Source organism: Bidens hawaiensis, unplaced genomic scaffold (assembly GCF_021521415.1).
Source record: "Bidens hawaiensis isolate Kalapana, Puna unplaced genomic scaffold, B.hawaiensis_p1.1 tig00019588_1, whole genome shotgun sequence".
Lineage (NCBI taxonomy): Eukaryota > Viridiplantae > Streptophyta > Magnoliopsida > Asterales > Asteraceae > Bidens > Bidens hawaiensis.
In genome coordinates, this window is record NW_027492976.1 from 166,688 (window position 1) to 185,687 (window position 19,000).

Sequence of the window (19,000 nt, forward strand, 5' to 3'; positions counted from 1 at the left end):
CGTAATTTCAGGTGAAACCAAACCTCAAACGAAGAAACAAGCAAAAAGACGAAGAAAAACAGAAGAAAACACAAGAAAACAAAGAAACACGCCCCCATGTCTCAAGAAACACGCCCTCGTGCTTATGGAACAAGAAAAGACAAAATCTGAGAACAAAAGCACGGGGCCGTGCTCAGCATGCACGGGGCCGTGGACGGGAATGAAAAAAAAGACAAAGAAGAATTGAGCACATGTCACTAAAAAGCACGGGACCGTGCCTGGTAACCACGGGGCCGTTGCCAGCTCACACAAAAGACAAAACAAATCTGGCACATGTCATAAAAATACACGGGGCCGTGCTCATCAAGCACGGGGTCGTGCCTCACCATCCAGATTGCCTATAAATAGTGGCTCATGTTGCATTCATCAAGTGTGCCTTGAAAAGATTTATATCTGATTCTCTCTTATAAAAACACACACTAACACTCACCTTGAAGATCTAGTGAAGAGTTTGAAGGTTTGGAGGTCATCACCACTAATCATCATCATCAACCATCATCCCCATCATTAAGAAGAAGGATTCATCTACATTTGGTTAGATTGTTCCAAGTTTAATCATGTATTTGTTATTATCAATCATCTTAATGTTCATCATAATGCTCATTATGAGCTAAACTCCTTTTACCATCTAAAATCTATGAAGAAGCTTTGTTTTACTTTATAATTAATCAAGACATGTGATGTAGTCTAGTTAAGTACATGGTTATATTACAATTATCTTTTGATGAGAAATGTTTCACCATCTTAAATCACTAATTCAAAGTTGGTGGTTGTCAATCTCTTTGGCAATCGTTCATGATCGATTCATGTTCTTGAAAGATAGAAATACTTTGATACATTATCGAAACATGGATCCTTATATTGTACTTAGAAATGATGAGATATAAGTTATGGTGTATTTTTCTAAACCTTGGTAATCCGAAAATGGTTTTGCTTAGGATATCAAATTAGCTAAAGAAATCATATGTTAATGGAATGTGTAATCATAACCTACTTAAATCAACCAAGGGGAGGTTGTGTGATGAACTACAATCACCCGAAGTTGTTAGAATTGGTATTCGAGAAATTGAAGCCAATCCTAATCTTTCTACTTAACGAAACTACTTGCCAACTTAAATTGACATCATTGAGATGGTATGACATTAGGAAAGGGTGGACTTTAAAATGCGCATATCATCTCCTTAGTGCCAAAGATGCTCACTTTGGGTTAAGGAGTTATCTATCATATATTGCTACGGTAAGTTTATCACATGTCTACATATTAATTATCAATGCTAAAATGGAGTGGATTCTTGATCTTAGATGGTAACCTTCGTATAATTGAACAAGTCGTTTAGAATTTCTTATCTTGGTCAATTATATTATATATATATATATATATATATATATATATAATTATTTATATTTTATAAAAAGTTTAAAAATTAACCTCAAAATGATTAAAACCTCCGATTGAAGTAAAACAACGATTTATTATTAGAAACCTTTGTGTCCACGGATCGATACTTGGTTCTTACCAATACTATTCTACATATACGATAGGTACACTTGCCTATTTTGTGTGTGTTTAGTCTTTGTAGAAATCACTTTTATAAATTTAAAACACGATCTTGTGCAAAATCTAAATATCCAATCTATCATATTTTATACAAGCTACACAGCACGCATCAGTAGACATGATACAATATAATTTATTGAGAGCTCTTTGTTTTCTGGTACCTAAGGTTCTTCAAGAACCATCATGTCTAATCTCTTTCAAGAGACCTTTTTATTGTACCTCGACTTGACCATCTTTATTACTTGCTCCAATTTTCGAGGAAATTTTACCTTTGGAATCGATTGGTCTACCATGTTACACCGTGTATTAGACTCATTATCAATATGCGTTTTTCCTTCTTAGACAACTTTAATTGGAGCATTAGCAGTTGGTATATGTGTCTTAGATAGACACTCTATTTTGGTCAGTGAATTGTCTGGTAATTGATTCGTTAAGTTGTATACATGAATTATCCTTTGAATGTTCAGTTTATATAACTTAGTTTGAGGATCAATGATAATTCATTCCAACTAAATTCATTTTCCAACTGCCTTATTTCTCCCCCTGATGTTGGGATCATCGATTCACTAAAATGAAGACCAATGAGCCATAATCAAATATCACAATAATGGCTCTAAGTATTACATCATATATATTTAATACCAACATAAATTCCCAACTTACTTTGTGGCCTCATCATTGTGTCTTGCGGTGGATTAATTTCAATATATAACACATATGAAATATTAGATGAGATATATTTGGTTACTGACAAAAAACCAATTGCAACGGGGAGGAAGTATCATAACTTGTTAGCTTGATATGAATTAGTTTAAAAACATCTAAAATCATATGTACTCAAATACAAACATGAACCTTTGCTCTCGTGATAATTGCATTTGCAACCAATTACAGACGTTGAGTAATCGTCTTTAACAAAACAATTTATGTAAAAACATAATTTGTTATAAAGTTCAACACTTATTCCAATGATCATTATTAACTTGGGAATCAAATTCATTATTATAACCAAATGTAAATATACCACGTTGGAATAATATGTTTGCTATCTTATTATCTAAGCCATAGATCATGCAAACATCGAGTTGCGATCTTGATAACCATTTAGACGATGCGTCTGTTTTGAAAAACACTAAATGGTATCATGTGAGCATATGTGTATCGTTTCTCAATTCCATAATATTTAGGGATTCGCGCCCCCTTCAATTGGTAAATAAATGATTTCCCTTGAGAGCAATATTACATGTATATTTATTATGAAGAATCTTTTGGTTCCTCAATAAATTTCACATCATTGACTCGGTGTGGTCTAACCGGTCATGCCATAAGATGATCATGATCCATAAACTTCAGGTTTATGATCGTATATGTATCATGCTTCTTTAGTACAAGATTGTAAATATGAGTGAACGTTGTATTATCGTTTCAAACGATCATGTGATTTCACTTTTGTATTTCCAGATTTTGTTCTCATATATGATCAATCTCTTTGCCACATGTGGTGGTCGATCTCATTATTAGCATGAAAAACATTATAATTTCGATAGCCGATCTCATTATTAATATAATCATTGTTACAAGTTTTTTTTATTATGTCCATGATCGCAACAATCAGTGCGTATTCACATTCACTTCGGGAAATGATATCAAACCAAACACTTTTCATGGTTTATTCATAATTTTCTCGGACATAGATACAAAATCACTTCAAACCCTTCATACGGTTTAATGATATGCTACTTCAGAGCATATTTTAGGTTTAACAAATGAAAAATGGTCTTATCCGGTTTTTCCTCATAATTAATCTTCTCTTCATATAACAAGTAATGAGAAGTAATTACATGAATGAGTCATGTAAAGATTTATCATGCTATATTTTATAACATTCAATAAGATTTAGGAAAAGTGACACTTAAAAGTCTCATATTTGAACATACTCTTTCATGATAGTAATAATAAAACACAACTTTGATTTAGTTGTTCTATCAAATAGTATCCATATCTATATGTATATATAAAAAAACACGCACACTACAAGTTGTACATAAAGACATAACGTTATAACATGCATGTCGCAATATAAAGGGGGTTATAATAAACCTTTACGAAATAACATTTTTATCACTTATAAACAACAATATATAACATAAAGTATCATCGGTCACAATCAGCTAGTCAACTATATATATCTTATATGTATTTGACATTTTAACTTGAAATATACACAAATATCTAAACCAGAATTAAAGTTGCTACAACTTTCACTCAAGGATGTTTTGTTTTAATTGCTACAGAAAATTATCATAAACAACATACTTATACACCTTTAAAGTATGTGTATAACGACATAAATATTCATATAGATATTGTGTTCAAATCGACTCTAGAATTTTACGCTATAATATTGATTAATACTCAAATTGTATTCTGGATTTCATTTCTCTTTTAATAAATATATTGCTAAGAATTAATTGATAAAAGAAAATATAAAATCAAACCCTAAAAATCTTATTCTATAAAATTTATCCCAGTATTATTTATCAGTAAATCAATATACCAACATGCATATAGAGTCAATAAATACATAATTATTGCTATAATTAACAAATTATTATTATTATTATTTGTAAAACTCGTCGAAAATAGTTTCTTTAAATGTTTTTTACAAATAATAAAACTACTGTCATTCGTTTACCGAAATAATAAAATAAAAATGTGTATTATATTTAACATAATCCAATATCACAACTTGATATTATTAAATCCCTAATCGTTGCGGTTAAAAATTTGATAGCCAAATAAGCCGGTTCCTTTTCCTTTGTTTGATCAAACCATAAGCATAAATAAAAAATCTAATTTATTTTTTAAAATAAACTAATAAATAAATCAAGAAAAGACCACATTAGCTTTGTAGATCAAAATAGATTGTCAAAAACTTCAATCCACTTACGACGGAATAAAATCATAAGTTTTACTACCACAAATTTGATTTGTAGAATAAGAAATTTAAATAGATATATAAACCTAAAACCATGTGAATTACTTTTTAAAGATTTAGGTATAATAAAACAGGTGTCCGTCACAACTAAAATTATATGAATCATTTTGAGGTATACAGGAGTGGAATAAAAATATCTTTAACACAATCCAAAATTGTATTACTTACAATATGGATCATGCATATAGATTAAAGAACAACAATATGTAAACTAAACAATGCGACTTACCTTATGATATGTGATTCAATTCCAAAAGCAATTCGTGTTGATAACGTGTTGTGAAACAAGCCTAATAGCTAATCTATATTAGGTATTGATAACCATAATATTAATATATTTGTAACAGTCTCAACTATCTACTATTACTTTACAGAATTTTAACAATATTCCTGAAATATTAAGCCAATCCTCATATCATACACATGTAAACTTTCGACCTTTACGAGTGTAAACTTTTCACAGGTTGATTGTAAAGATAAAAACACTAGGAACAGTATGCAATGCATATTAAGACTTTACACATCTACATATTAACTGCCTTGTAAATATATACTTCATTACTTAAATGTCCAAATCACCATAAATCATGACAAAGTTTGATTATTCAACTTTCAAATAAGTTATATAAAGTAACTTTAGAACTTTTACCAAATAAACTAATAAAACCAACACACTAACAATTGAAAACATATACTTATGACTTATTAGCAAACACAAGCTATTCATACATCAAGAACCAACGACTACAATTTCAAAAAACACAAAATCAGACAACAAAAAATACCTATGCAATCAAAAAATAACGAGGCAAATATGCAAATGTCTAATAAAATATGTAGTTGCCAAAAAGAAAAAAGAAATCTTACTTGTACAATGTTAGAAGATATGAAGCAAAGCTTAAAGCTACAAGCACTAGGGACAAATTGACCATCCGAAGACGACCTCTTGTCAAATCATTGTCTTTAGAGTCATCATTTTTAATGTAGTACAATATACAAATTTCCATGCATATGGTACAAGTCCAAAACTTCACGGCATAAATAATACAAACCCAACAGTTAATTTCTGTTAAGTTATTAGAAAAACATTACATGCCGAATGATTACAAGATCAATAAGGTGAGTGGAGTTGGACCATAATGTGATGAATGGTACTTATACCCAATTCTATATTAAGACTAGTAAGAGACAACCAAATGTGTCACTGTCCAAGTGTCCATTACCGAGGCAGAGTATCATGCAGTTGCAATGACGACTCAGGAGTGTGTTCGGTTGGTATAGTTATTAAAGGAGCTGAAACAAAAGACGAGTAGCCTTGTTCAGAGATAATATATCCTCGATTATGTTAGCTGAGAATCCTATGTTCCATGCTCGGACAATTATTATCACTTCACGCATAAGATGTATTGCAAGGACAGATTGACTTTAAATATGCCAACACTCCACTCATAAGAACATTATAGTCTACTTTTTTTAATATCATAAATTGCGACTGTCAATTACTTTTTTTCTCTAGGGGTGTATAAGAACCCAGACCCTTTTAGAAGATGCGAAAACAATAACTATTCACTAGAGACACATTGGCAATCCAAACATGACCTCTTGTCAAATCATGTGTCTTTTGAGTAGAAATTTTTAATGTAGTATAAGTGTACAACATAAAATTCTTGCATACGGTACAAGTCCAAAACTTCTAGGCTTAAATAATACAAAACCAACAGTGGATTGCTAAATTATAAAAAAAAACATTACATGATAAATGATACAAAATATATAAGGTGAATGAAATTAGATCATGGTGTGATGAATGGTACTTATACCCAATTCTATATTAAGAGAGTTGAGACCGGTTTCTTGTAACATGCTGAATGCAGTAAATCCATAATATGAATGGTAAAGATCCGGAAACTGTCTAGGAAACTTACTGAAACCGCCATACTACAAAAGATAAACAAAATAAATTATTTGTTTAAACAAATTATGAAGAACAGTGTAGCACACAAAAGAAAGAAGATTTGACCTCAGACTGGCAAGTGAGCAAAAATTCACGTAGGGTTTTTTCGTTCATGAATTTATTAGCACCTAAAATCTTCAAAACTCCACCGACCCTACGAATTTACCATAAAAACCAGTGAACTCTAAAAATATAAAAGAAAAAGAACAGAAATCTGAAGCAGTTATGAGCTTACCAAAAAGCATAACATGTGTCACTAACTTTGTTAGGTCTTCCTTGAAATCCTCCATCAACCGCTTGCCTCTGAAACATGAGAAACATGGCAACAGTTAAAATGACTCATTTTACCTTCAGGGCCTCACAATCGGCATACCGTACCTTCAAATAATATTAAATGAAAATTGGAACGTGTACCTGCAAACACCACTCTAGAAGCATTGGAACATCTATGATGCAAGAGGATGTGTATTTAGAAACTAGATCATCTTCAATGAAGCCCATCAACCGAAGAGATGCTACAGCACAGTAAGTCGCACCACCTGTGATTCTAAAAGTAAGAACGGTTTATGAGTAATAAACGTAGTTCTAAAAGAAGAAAATTAGAAGCTCCTAACAATAAAGTCAGTTTACGTAGTAATAATACTAATTACTCATCTATTTGACAAGGTGCAAAATTTGAAAAATGTATTGTTGACAAATAGTGTCAAGTCAAACTGCAATTATAAGGCAAGAAAACTCACCATGAGATTCTTGACCAGGAATTAGTCCAAAACCACCATCGTATGACTGCACCAAAACATTAACTAATAAGTTATAACAATTAAAGTGTTATATAGGAACACCTAAGAATTGGGTACTTGAGAAGGTGAACATATTACCTGACAACTTAATATGTAGTTCTTGGCCTTCTCTTTATCAATGCCACTCCAATTATCCAATAGAGAGGAAATAACAGCTAAAATAAATAAAGTGGCTACCATGAAATCCAATCTAGAGAGAACTAAATTGAGTTAAGTGCTTAAAGAAACATAAAGTCTTACCGGCACAATATACAAACCGTAAATCCGTCTCTGCCCCTGTATGAATGGGCATGAAACTGATGCAGATAGATATAAGAAAATAAGAATAATAGATAGAATTAATGGCAAACAGATCAAAAAATGAAAATAAACTTAGCAGCATGTCAAATATATCGTATGCATTGGCTAGCAAGGGTGGGCATGGGCCGGTCAAGTTTTTGGTCCCTAAAAACCAAACAGGGTCATCCTTTTAAGTGTTTCACGCGGTTCAGTTTTACATAATTTTGTTGATTCAAAATCTCTAAAAATATTGCACAAATTCTGTGGTCTTTATTCACTCATATAAATCATTATAATTAGTCCTATATGTGAATATGCGTGGATGATATAGACCTTTGCTATCAAGGCCTACTCTCTTGTATTATGCATGTGTGTGTATTGGTGTGTGCGTGCATGCGTAAAGTGGTAAGCTTTTGACAAGGCTGTCCTGTGGATTTTGATGGCCCTATGTGAAACAAACATTGTAGGCCCTTTAAACATAAAAAAATAGTGCACAAAAGTTCATTAATATTGCCAGATTGTTGCAATTATAGTGTCCAAAAACATTAAATTAACGAGTGCAAAGTGCCTTCATCTCAAAGCACATTCCCCCAACAATTTAACAAGAAATCGTATCGTTTTCCTACAATACATGTATACAATTTCACTTTTTTTCAATCACATCTGGCTCATATAATTAGAAAACGAGCATGCAAGTTTTGTAAGACAAAATAAATAAAAACCCTATATTAAGAAGTTAAAGAAAACCACTAGCCAGTAATTTTGAAGCTATTCATTTATAAAGAAGGGAAGAGTCAAACTATGGAAAGCATGAAACATATTATAATTTAAAATCAACGAGATCATGTTTGCTGGTTAATAATGTTAGGAACAAAGCGGCGCAGCGGAACAACACACGAACAAGCACACACGATTATACACGCAGTAAATAGAAAAAAATAACGATAAACACGACACAAGAATTTTACGTGGTTCGGTCCCAGCGGGGGACCTACATCCATGGGCTGCAACTAGGTTATTTCATTGATTAGGTGCAAAGATTACAATTACATAACGAGGGTATATATAGATATAAAAACTAGGGTTAAAGGCTTAATTAACAAGAAACAATAACGGGCCAAGTCATTATTCTCCTTGTCACCAATTTGAGCCCAAGCCTAAAACTAGCCCAAAGCCTTCATAAATCCTGACAATCTCCCACTTGAAGGCTTTGCACGAACCGCAACAGCCATCCAAACAAAACCCGACACCTAGTAACTCAAGTAATCTTCAATAACAAAAATCACCAAACCACCAGTTCCAAGAACAAGCTAAAACTCCAACAACGGAAGTTCTCCAAGCCTCCAGTTCTTCATGAACAAGCTAAGATTTCAACAATCCAATCTATCTAGTTGCAGCGGCCGGCCTTTGCATCAGTTTCCCGAAAGGCCCATTGAAGCGCCCCGGCTCCAATACGGTCATCACAGACCCAGTCATGGCAAAGCCCGCCAATGACTCATCTTCAATCTCAACCGGCACCTACTTACTCATATAACCGGCTCCAGAGACTTCCAGAAGAAAGAACACTCTCCTAATACAGCAAGCACCAAAGAGAGAATTTTCATTTGGAATTCCGGTCTCAAAACCCCAACGTCACTATGTAACTGTACTTGAACACCCCGTGCTCCCACTGTTACCCAATCCCCGTCAAGGTTTAAACCACCGAATATGCTCAAGCTGACATCCATGTGGCTCTAGGATTCATGCTTGCAATACGAAACCATTTAGCTCTACCCGATGCAGCGAGCCAAGACTTTTACAACTCCAGAAAAAGTCTTAAATAACAGATTCACCGATGCTTCATTAAAGTAGGTAACAAAAAAATGAAGCAAAACAAAATCTCAAACCCAAGAGTCTTCACTGCCTTCCACTGAGTCCCAATGCATCACTACCGACACATTCTCAAAAGCAGAATTTACCATCTATGGACATTAACTCTAAAGAATGTCCCACACCTTCATGCAACCCCACCAAGTCAAACTATGCTCAGCTCCCACTGTCTCTGTTATCCCAAACACATGCCAAAACAACACTCATGATATGAATCCTCAATTGTACTTCCCGGCAAACGTCTTCACCCAGCACAAAATTTAGGTCACCTCAAATGTTGTACCACTCGTCACTACTGAACAAGATAAAACTTCAGTGTTCTAAATCAGTTAATAGACAAACAGTTGTGAAAGTAGTTGAGCTTTCAAGGAAAACAAGCGGTACCAAGGGTTCTATGACCGTACGCACAATCAGTTAACACAAACCCTAACCGAAAGACCATCCAAATGAGCAATAGTTCACATGACTTGTCACTAACCTTTTTTTTTAACTTATGTCGTTACTAGCGCACCCATTGGTTCCATTTTCTCCATCACTAGTATCACATCCAAGTTCCTATGACAAACCAATCAACCAAAATCCTTAACCGAACCATCCCATCTTCAGTTATAACAATAACAAACGAGAACAAATCGGAAACAATGAACAAACGCATCAATGGCACTGGCTTAAACTTGACGGTTGTTCTACCGAACACTGTCAAATAAACGATTTGCTCCTGCTATAACCAATAAATCTAGTAACTATAAATAAACTGCAACCTCAGACTAATCTCTTGCAGACAAATCTAAACCCGAACCCAAACAGTTTTCACAAAACTCGGTTAAAATAATTATGGTTAATGATAATGTCAAAAACCCAAAATCAAATTCAAAACCTAACCCGCAAACCATTCGAATCCCAAGAGTTTTATTTAAAAAAAAAAACTCTAATCAAAACAAAATATAATTAAATGTGATGGGCTCCATTTAATCTAGAAACATCCCATGAACCCAACCATTTTCTTTCACCAGCCCCCACAAAATAACACATGGACCAAAAGCTAGAAAACAAATTCAGTCCAAAAGAAAATATTCGAAAAAGTTATTGACCCATTAATTAGGTTTAATTCTTTGTAAACAAGGTACTTCCCTGGGCAAAATACGCTCCCTGCCGCCGCTCAATATTCTCCGGCCAACCACAGTAACGTCGGTCACCTCATAACAATCACCTACTATCGGTCTCGATTTTCCGGTGACACCAAGAATCTCTAAGTGATATTTCTAAGTGATATTTGTCGGCAACTCCACACTTCTGCCGGCACCAACCACCAATTCCAATCGCGATCAAAACTAAACCCGGCGACCGCTACCTTCTAAGCTTGTATCTCTGATTTGAGAATTCGAAATACACCTCGGCCACACAAACCTTCTGCTCAACATTGGCCTACGAATTTCCGGCGACACAAGCTTCCAATCGGCAAGACCACCGATAACTTGCAAATAAGGGGCGACCTGATCGTCGACGTCTACATCAGACCCGGTGATCTCCAAAGGATTATTTGGCAATTCAGTGGACAAAACCCAGCCGACAACCTAAACCCTAATCACGCTTCTGATGTTCGACTGGAATTAACCAACTTCTGCGAACTGTTCCTTCAGTGCGAAACATCGTGTGTTCAACGAGCCTAAGCTTTGATACCACTTGTTAGGAACAAAGCAGCGCAGCGGAACAACACACGAACAAGCACACACGATTATACACGCAGTAAATAGAAAAAAATAACGATAAACACGACACAAGAATTTTACGTGGTTCGGTCCCAGCGGGGGACCTACATCTACGGGCTGCAACTAGGTTATTTCATTGATTAGGTGCAAAGATTACAATTACATAGCGAGGGTATATATAGATATAAAACTAGGGTTAAAGGCTTAATTAACAAGAAACAATAACGGGCCAAGTCATTATTCTCCTTGTCACCAATTTGAGCCCAAGCCCAAAACTAGCCCAAAGCCTTCACAAATCCTGACAAATAATTCTACTTAAAAATTGCAGCATCATATGTATCAATGTAGTTTTCTCAGAAACTTTGATCAAGTTACTAATTTTAAATTTTAGTTAGTCTAATTGAAATAGCATTGTGCATACCTCCCATCAGATTGTTGAAGATGCTTCATTGACTTCGAAATTAAGCCAGAGTCAATAAGTGAAAAGTCATAGTCAACTATCTTCAATATGGCTAATGCACAGTATGTGCTTGCCAAGTGACTATTGTTAAGAACCAAAACCTGTAAGCAGACATATCATACAAGAGTAAGAGATATATACCAAAAATACAAAAACCGAAAAATGATAACCTGACTTCATACCCCATTATCAACAGAATCAAATTGAGAACTTTTAGAACCATGAAATCCATAAAACTGTCCTGCAGTAAACAATCCACAAGTAGGTTCAGTAATTTTCTACATTGTACTTCTAAAATGACAAATTTACAGTTCATAGTTCATACCATTGTTTAGATCATCTTCATTCTTTGGGTGAGCTTGCAATGACAAAACCCAATTAATAACAGCTTCTCTATCAATCTACATAATCAATTAAATATCATTTTAATATGTTTACTGAGTCAAGTTACACTGCGAGGCTGCAACACTAGCACATATGGCCATATGGGTACGCAAAGTCTGTTCGGTTATAAAAGACTGCTTAACCATAACCATAATCGAATGGTCGGTTAGCCATAGGTAGGTTAACAATCGGTTACGGGTCGGTTTTGGTTAAGTTCAGTTAATTGTCCGATGCATTTTTTTTATGTTTTTTTGTTTCCTGTTTTAAAGTTGAAAACTTGAAATTGGTTCTTTTAAGGTGTTCCAAGCTGAATAATGAAGTTTTGAAGTTGAAGTATGCCAGTTTCAAGCTTGGTTATGGTGTTCCAAGCTATGTTATAGACAGTTGCAACATAAAGTTAATTAGGTTTAATTTGATGATAATTATAAATATCAAGCCCCAATTATCCACAACCTCGGAATCACACTGTTCAGACAAGTCAAACAACTTCAATTACTACTACAGTTAATCCTAATTGAATAAATCAGATCTTAAATCACATATATTGGCTAACAATAATAACGGAGTCTTACACGATCGAGTGCGTGGAGGATGTGAAGACCAGAGATGATGAAGTAAGCAAGAGTAAGATGATTGATCTCTTGACCTTCGTAGGGTGAAGGTAGTAACTGGTAATTCATCTCTAAGTACCTTATATCTGTCGAATAATTGATGATCTGGTACTGGATCGGAAGGAGATGTGTAAGGTAGATCACCGAATGAAACTGGTAGAGGGGTTTTGTGGTTAAAACTTAAAACTTCAAAGTTAAGGTGTGATAACTCTGATAAGGGTAAAAGTCAAATTGAAGGTGGTTGTTTTTAACTCAAAAAGGGTAGATGATAAACCGAATCTAGTTTTAAGAAATTCTTTTTTTCTTTCGGTTCGGTCAGAATTGGTAATCCGGCTTTTAGATTTACAAAAGTTGAATTTGATATATTATTTTTTTAAAACAAGACGACTAGCAAATACTGGTGATTAACAAAAAATTACAAGTCAGAAAAAACACAATATTTTTTTGACCTTGCCACCACCTAAAGAAAGTTACGAGACTTCCGCCATTACTTTGTATGCATTCATGTTAACTTCATTGAAAACCTAGTAATTCCTCAATTTCTAAATACTTCAAATTGTAATCTTAAAAATAGCTTGAATTAATTGTTTTTTTATGTGTTGGACTGCAAACCGAGTGATCTTGATACGCTATGACATCGGACATCAAGAAAGCGTAGAAATGTAGATATTTAGACCCATAGACCGAGGCTCATGTTTACAAACTTTTAGGGTTGAGCTGTATACATTTAATGTGTGTGTTATGTTGATTACTCTCGAATGAATGAGTTTGATTTTTTTTTTTTACTTTTTGCTAGTTCTATATTTTTCAATAATTGTATCAACACCCTCTGATGATTATAAACTTACTAATAAGTGTCTTCATGCGATGCGATGGACATATTACCGATATATGGATTTGTGGCATATAACCTTAGGTATTGACGTTAATCTATGCACACAAGTAGCTTCCACGTATTTTAAATTTACAATAACCTTAAAGAACATCTATGCGTGTTTTACATAGATCGAAGACCATAAAACCAAATACCAATAACAATCCTACTATTACCGACATCAGTACCTATGTTGCAGGCTCAGTATCGGCTCGGTTCGTAATGGTACCGGTACGGTAATGCACTCGGCTTAGTTTACGATGCTAAAAGAATGCTTTATTTCAAACACAATTACGTTGTTAATAGACAAAAAAATAATCAAAACCACATATTTTGCTTTTGATATGTGTAAAAGGATGTCAACACATGTTTAAGATCGAACAAAATACATAAAAAATTTACCGGTCTCGAATCCCGATGATATCAAATTATCAATACTATTAGATCGATTCATTACGGTTCTGATTCTTTACCCAAGCCCATAAAATTTGGCTTGTTTCAGAGCATTCTCATCCCGTTCTGTATCTCTCCTGTTCAATTAAATAATATTTTTTATATCTTTTTTATTACAGTTTTCTCTCTCCATCTTATAATTTACAAAAAAATCACTACCTTTTCCCCAAATTTATAAAAAATCACTACCTTTACTCTCTCCGCCACTCACAACCCCACGCTATAACTTCTTACGTAATTTTAGGGGATGGGTTAGGAATGCTCTCAAAACCCTCATTCTTCATCGCCCCACCCCAACACATTTCCTCGAATAACCCAAGCTGACTCAGTCCGTTCTAATCACTACCTTTCTGTGAGTAATTTCAACAAACACTTGGTGTGCATCACTCGCTTTTACATACAATGAAAGGAGGGAGAACCACGGTGTTAACATTCGCTGAAAAGTGTAAGGTATAGATTACGATTACACTTTATACCACACCTATTGAATACGTATGTAATTGATTGTCGTATTATTGCAGAATATTTTGGCTTCAAATTGGCAAGGTAGTCTTAATACAGTCAAAGCTGATGCCAAAGGAAGGTACTGATTTAACCTTTCGTTTATGCTTCGATTAGTAGTATGATTGTTTATGAACATTAGGGATGCGCAAAGTCGGTTCGGTTATGGAAGATTGGTTAATTAAAACCTTAACCGAATGGTCGGTTAACCGTAGGTTTCGGTTAAGTTCGGTTATACGTCAATGCATTTTTTTACTCTGTTCCAGTTGAAACTGGTTCGGTTATGGTATCCAAGCTCAATTATGAAGTTGCAACATAAATTTAAATGTTCGAAGTTAGAAATGGGGCAATAAAATATGGAAATATAGGTATACAATTCGGAAAAACACTATGCTAGGTTCGGTTCGGTTTTTGGTTAAATTCGGTTAACGAAGACACGTCAAGCGTAACCATAACCGGATGGTTGGTTAATCAGACTCACTTAATCATAACTATCGGTTTTGTTCGATTATGATTAATTTCGGTTAACGGTTATGGTTCGGTTTTTGCACACCCCTAGTTTATGCATTAGTTTTTGTGTATTAAATATTAATCAATGTTTGCTGCTCTGTGTGCGTGCGTGTGTGTGTGTTTTCTGTACAGCAAGAACGAACTCCACAGTTCAAAAGTTAAATATTTTGTGAAGAGGGGGAGGCCTTACATTTGGGTGCCTGATGGTGACTTGCATAATGTGGTATGGCTAGATTTCATAAACTTGAATGTAATTTTTGGTTTTGTTATGCGTTCTTGATCATTGTTGATGCTTTTGTTTCTGAAAAATTGTGATCCCCTTTAATACTTTGGTTTATAAGGGGGACATCAGTTTAAGATAACCTTTTAATATGCGACCTTTTCATGTAAAACATAGTTGACAATCATGTCATCCGGGATTCAAATGATGCTGCAGTGTTGCACAGAATAATCTATCATGTTGTTGTAGTCATTCAAAAAAAGTCATGTTGTTGTGACTTTTGAAAGAAAACACACATCTATCATGAAGAAATGAGGTTGTTTGTTGTTTGAAATAGTCTATAGTGGTAGAACTTATCCTTGTATATTTAGTTGTATATGGCAAATGACCCTTCAAGTGAGGGATTGATTTAGGTTCATGTTCTACTTATGAAAATGTTTTTATCTCACCCTCTCATGGTACTTCCTTCTTACAAGTTAGTTCCTTATAACCGGTTGGAATGAGATAATTTCAACTACAAGTTGAGTAGTTGACTAGCACGGGTCTCTTTTTACTGATTTTATTTTAAAAATACGTGGTTTGACTTGTGACATGCAAATATCTTTATATGCTGATTGCTTTACTGGATATTGAATTTACTCTCTGCTATTCTGATTTGCATATTTTGCTTAAAAAAGAATACAGTTATAGATGAACGTGGCTCATTGGCCGTCACAAGTCCGTTACCAGGCTCGCTTGCAAATTTGCTTCAATCATTGAAGAAGGTTAGTTAGATAACATCTTGCAAACATAACACATTACAAAGCTTTGATATCTAAAATTTAAATGTGAGAGTTGAAGACTATACTGTATTATCTTGATAATGGTATAATAACACAATAAATCTTTTATTGTTACAGGCTCCTAATCGGATTGCTCTTGTTGGTGAACTTATTCCGCTTAGTGATAAAAAGGTACAAATTAAGAAGCTGAACATGAGTTGGCAATTTATCGCTTTTTATTCCTCTGTAACGAATTTGGTCTTGATATCATTACTGTTTTCTGACACTATGATAAACACTGTATTGTCAATATCATATTATCAACATTATTGCACCAAAGGATGTTAACGCAACATAACTAGTATTGCACGAGTTCATCTTCCCCTGGCTTTTGCTTGAATATCTTCATCAGTAGTCATGCTCATAGTTTTGTCCTTAACCACATTTACATCACCTTATCTTTAAAGAATGGTAACAGATACTAGTTAATAGAAATGTGTAGATATTATTTATTTTATGATAACATCTATTTGTATGACCATATTTTGTGGAATCCTGTCAGGTCAAGTCAGCTGCAGAAAGCCTCCGAGAAACATTAATATCAGAAGGGGAGGCAATTAAGGCGTTCAGTTATTCAGTTACTGGTATATTAAGTTCATCTGATTTCAGATATACATCTCGTGCTGAAAACCTCCAAGAACTGTTGAACAGAGATCAAGAATACAGGATTTATAAGTTTAGTCCAAGGTAGGAATACGCCTTTACACATTTTTATTGATAGATAAATAATTGATATTTATGAGCATAAACACTCGACCGCCACTGGCTTATAGCTTGTTGGATTCTATCTGTTGAATCATGGTAATATATATTGCTAGTAAGAGTTTACATCTGATACAGATTTGTTCATCATACAGCTCAATAACTTACATAGAAGGCAAGGAAAACAGCCATGAAGTGGATTTGAAGGATGTGGAAGAATCAAAAGCTGACTCCTTGTGTAAGTATCTTCCTACATGCTCTCAAGCTCAAATTCACACTTTTCAAGCAAGTGGTGTCATTTCACACGAGTTTAACAGGTCTCCTCAACATTTGAAAATAATAATAAAAAAAACATCATTTTGGGATATGGACAATATATTGTTAAATTATTGATCACATTACTTTTGGTATTTTGGTCATGTAGCACTTTTTTCTGCAAGCGTGATCGACGGCATTAATCGAAGTGAAGCCAGGCGTCGAGCCCTCGTGATTTTTTGTGCCACATACTTGAATAAGATTGTGAAGGTATGAAACTCAATTCATCAGTCATCAGTGGTCACTTTATAACCTTTTAGTAACAATTGCTCAAATCTTGCTTAAAATAAGTCAAGTTGTTTCATTTACTCGTGATCTTATGTGCCTTTGTAATATAGGACGCGCTGGTGCTTTCTATAGATCGAAAAGGGCTTGATTTGCTGGGGAAGTTTGTGGGGCCCATGGCAGATGACGGGTCACACGAATATCAGTGGAAGGAGTTGAGACTGCTGTTAAAGGAAGAAGCTCCAGATGTTGAGGCGTTTTGCAAACGACTTGTTGAGATGGAAGAGGAAGCAATCAAGAATGTTTCATCTTTCAGTGGCCTACCGTTGGAACCAAATGAAACATAAGCTGCAAGTTATGTGATTGCGTGTGTTTTGGTAGGACTTGGGAACTTATGCACTGGTACAACCTTTGTTGTAACTATACATGTGCTTAAGAATAGGGGGTGACTTGTAGACCATCATTTTTATTTATCGTATTTGGTTTGTTGGTGTAACATTTAAATTTAATACAAAGGTTTACCAAATCATCTACTAGTTATGTTCAAGTTGACCAATGTCAACTCAAGCACGAGGGTGGCCGCATCAAATACTAGATTAAACACACTAAAATAACCCATTTACATATAAATCATGTTCAAAATATCTCTATATACAACTTATACAAGATTTAACCCAAAAAATACAACAAAATACAGGCTTTGAGACCAATAAAAAGGTTACATATATGTAAATAAATTGAAAGCCACAAAACAGATTATGGCCACCCAAAGAAGTGTGTAACAAGTCAACAACCATGTGGATGATCTTTGAAGCCAAAGTACTCTTGAGGGTATCCATAAACCACATCTGGAGTTGTGGGAATAGGTGGAGCAGATGGCCTGATATTAGCTCGGTGGTGGCACTAGAGGTGGTGTTGGAGCATGAACATCGTTAAAACTCGGAAGATGACGATTGGTGAAATTAAACTTGAAGGTACTCGATTGCGTGTACTCCATACTCTCTAATCCTTGACCTTGTGGCATTATCACCAATGTTGTAGCAATATTATCAACATGTGGATGTGACATAGTGATATTCTTTTTAGGAAATGGTTGCTTAAGAGCATGTTCTATAACTTGAGGGTGTTTAGTAGTTTTGATTGTAAATTTCCCTATATCGGGGTCCATTGTTAACAGTGTGACATCGTCAAGTTTATGAAGTGCCTTCTTCACCTTTTTTATGCATCCTTCACAGTTACAAAAACGTTCAATCTGTATAACAATTGTCGTTGGATTGGCCATCGTTGATTTTCACTAAAAATGAAATCGACCGGACAAGAATTATTTTTTTAACAGTTATGTAAAGCATTAACCAGCAATGGTTAGTATTAATTAACTCCTCATTAAACAAATAAATATTGATAAAACAAGCTAGCTAATAATAAAGAATATTAAAAAGAGGAGTTGTTGAAAAAGAAAATTAAATATAGACTTGTTAAGTGTGAACTGTGAACATATATTAAAGTAAAAAGATATATTTATATAGCGAATGAAGTATTGGCCCTTACACAAAAGCTATGAGTTTAAGTTGTTTATTAATTTTTATAATATTATATTAAGACTTAAGTTTAGTTTAGTATTATCTTGAGCGGTCTTGATCAACTTATGATCAATATCTGAAAAAGTATTTTGGTTTTTTCACTAGCCTACCTCTATAATATCAAATAATTTCTATCAT

At 34.3% G+C, this 19,000-nt stretch overlaps 2 protein-coding genes across 2 annotated transcripts; one reads left to right on the forward strand and one right to left on the reverse strand.

Moving 5' to 3' along the window:
* Nucleotides 1–5,151: 5,151 nt before the first annotated feature.
* Nucleotides 5,152–12,741, reverse strand: LOC143558709 (geranylgeranyl transferase type-1 subunit beta-like). Its single transcript, XM_077047491.1, has 11 exons — nt 12,623–12,741; nt 11,992–12,067; nt 11,849–11,907; nt 11,628–11,767; nt 7,590–7,645; nt 7,428–7,504; nt 7,290–7,335; nt 6,964–7,088; nt 6,785–6,852; nt 6,616–6,703; nt 5,152–6,533 (listed from the first exon to the last, which is right to left on the reverse strand). Exons 1-11 carry the CDS (start codon nt 12,728–12,730, stop codon nt 6,384–6,386), a joined length of 993 nt encoding a protein of 330 aa, XP_076903606.1. The 5' UTR covers nt 12,731–12,741; the 3' UTR covers nt 5,152–6,383.
* A 1,520-nt stretch (nt 12,742–14,261) lies between these two features.
* On the forward strand, nt 14,262–17,754 carry LOC143558710 (uncharacterized). Its single transcript, XM_077047492.1, has 9 exons — nt 14,262–14,438; nt 14,510–14,571; nt 15,132–15,222; nt 15,897–15,983; nt 16,119–16,172; nt 16,543–16,727; nt 16,898–16,980; nt 17,167–17,267; nt 17,396–17,754. The coding sequence occupies exons 1-9, from the start codon at nt 14,391–14,393 to the stop codon at nt 17,627–17,629; spliced, it is 945 nt and encodes a 314-aa protein (XP_076903607.1). The 5' UTR covers nt 14,262–14,390; the 3' UTR covers nt 17,630–17,754.
* The last annotated feature ends 1,246 nt before the right edge of the window (nt 17,755–19,000 follow it).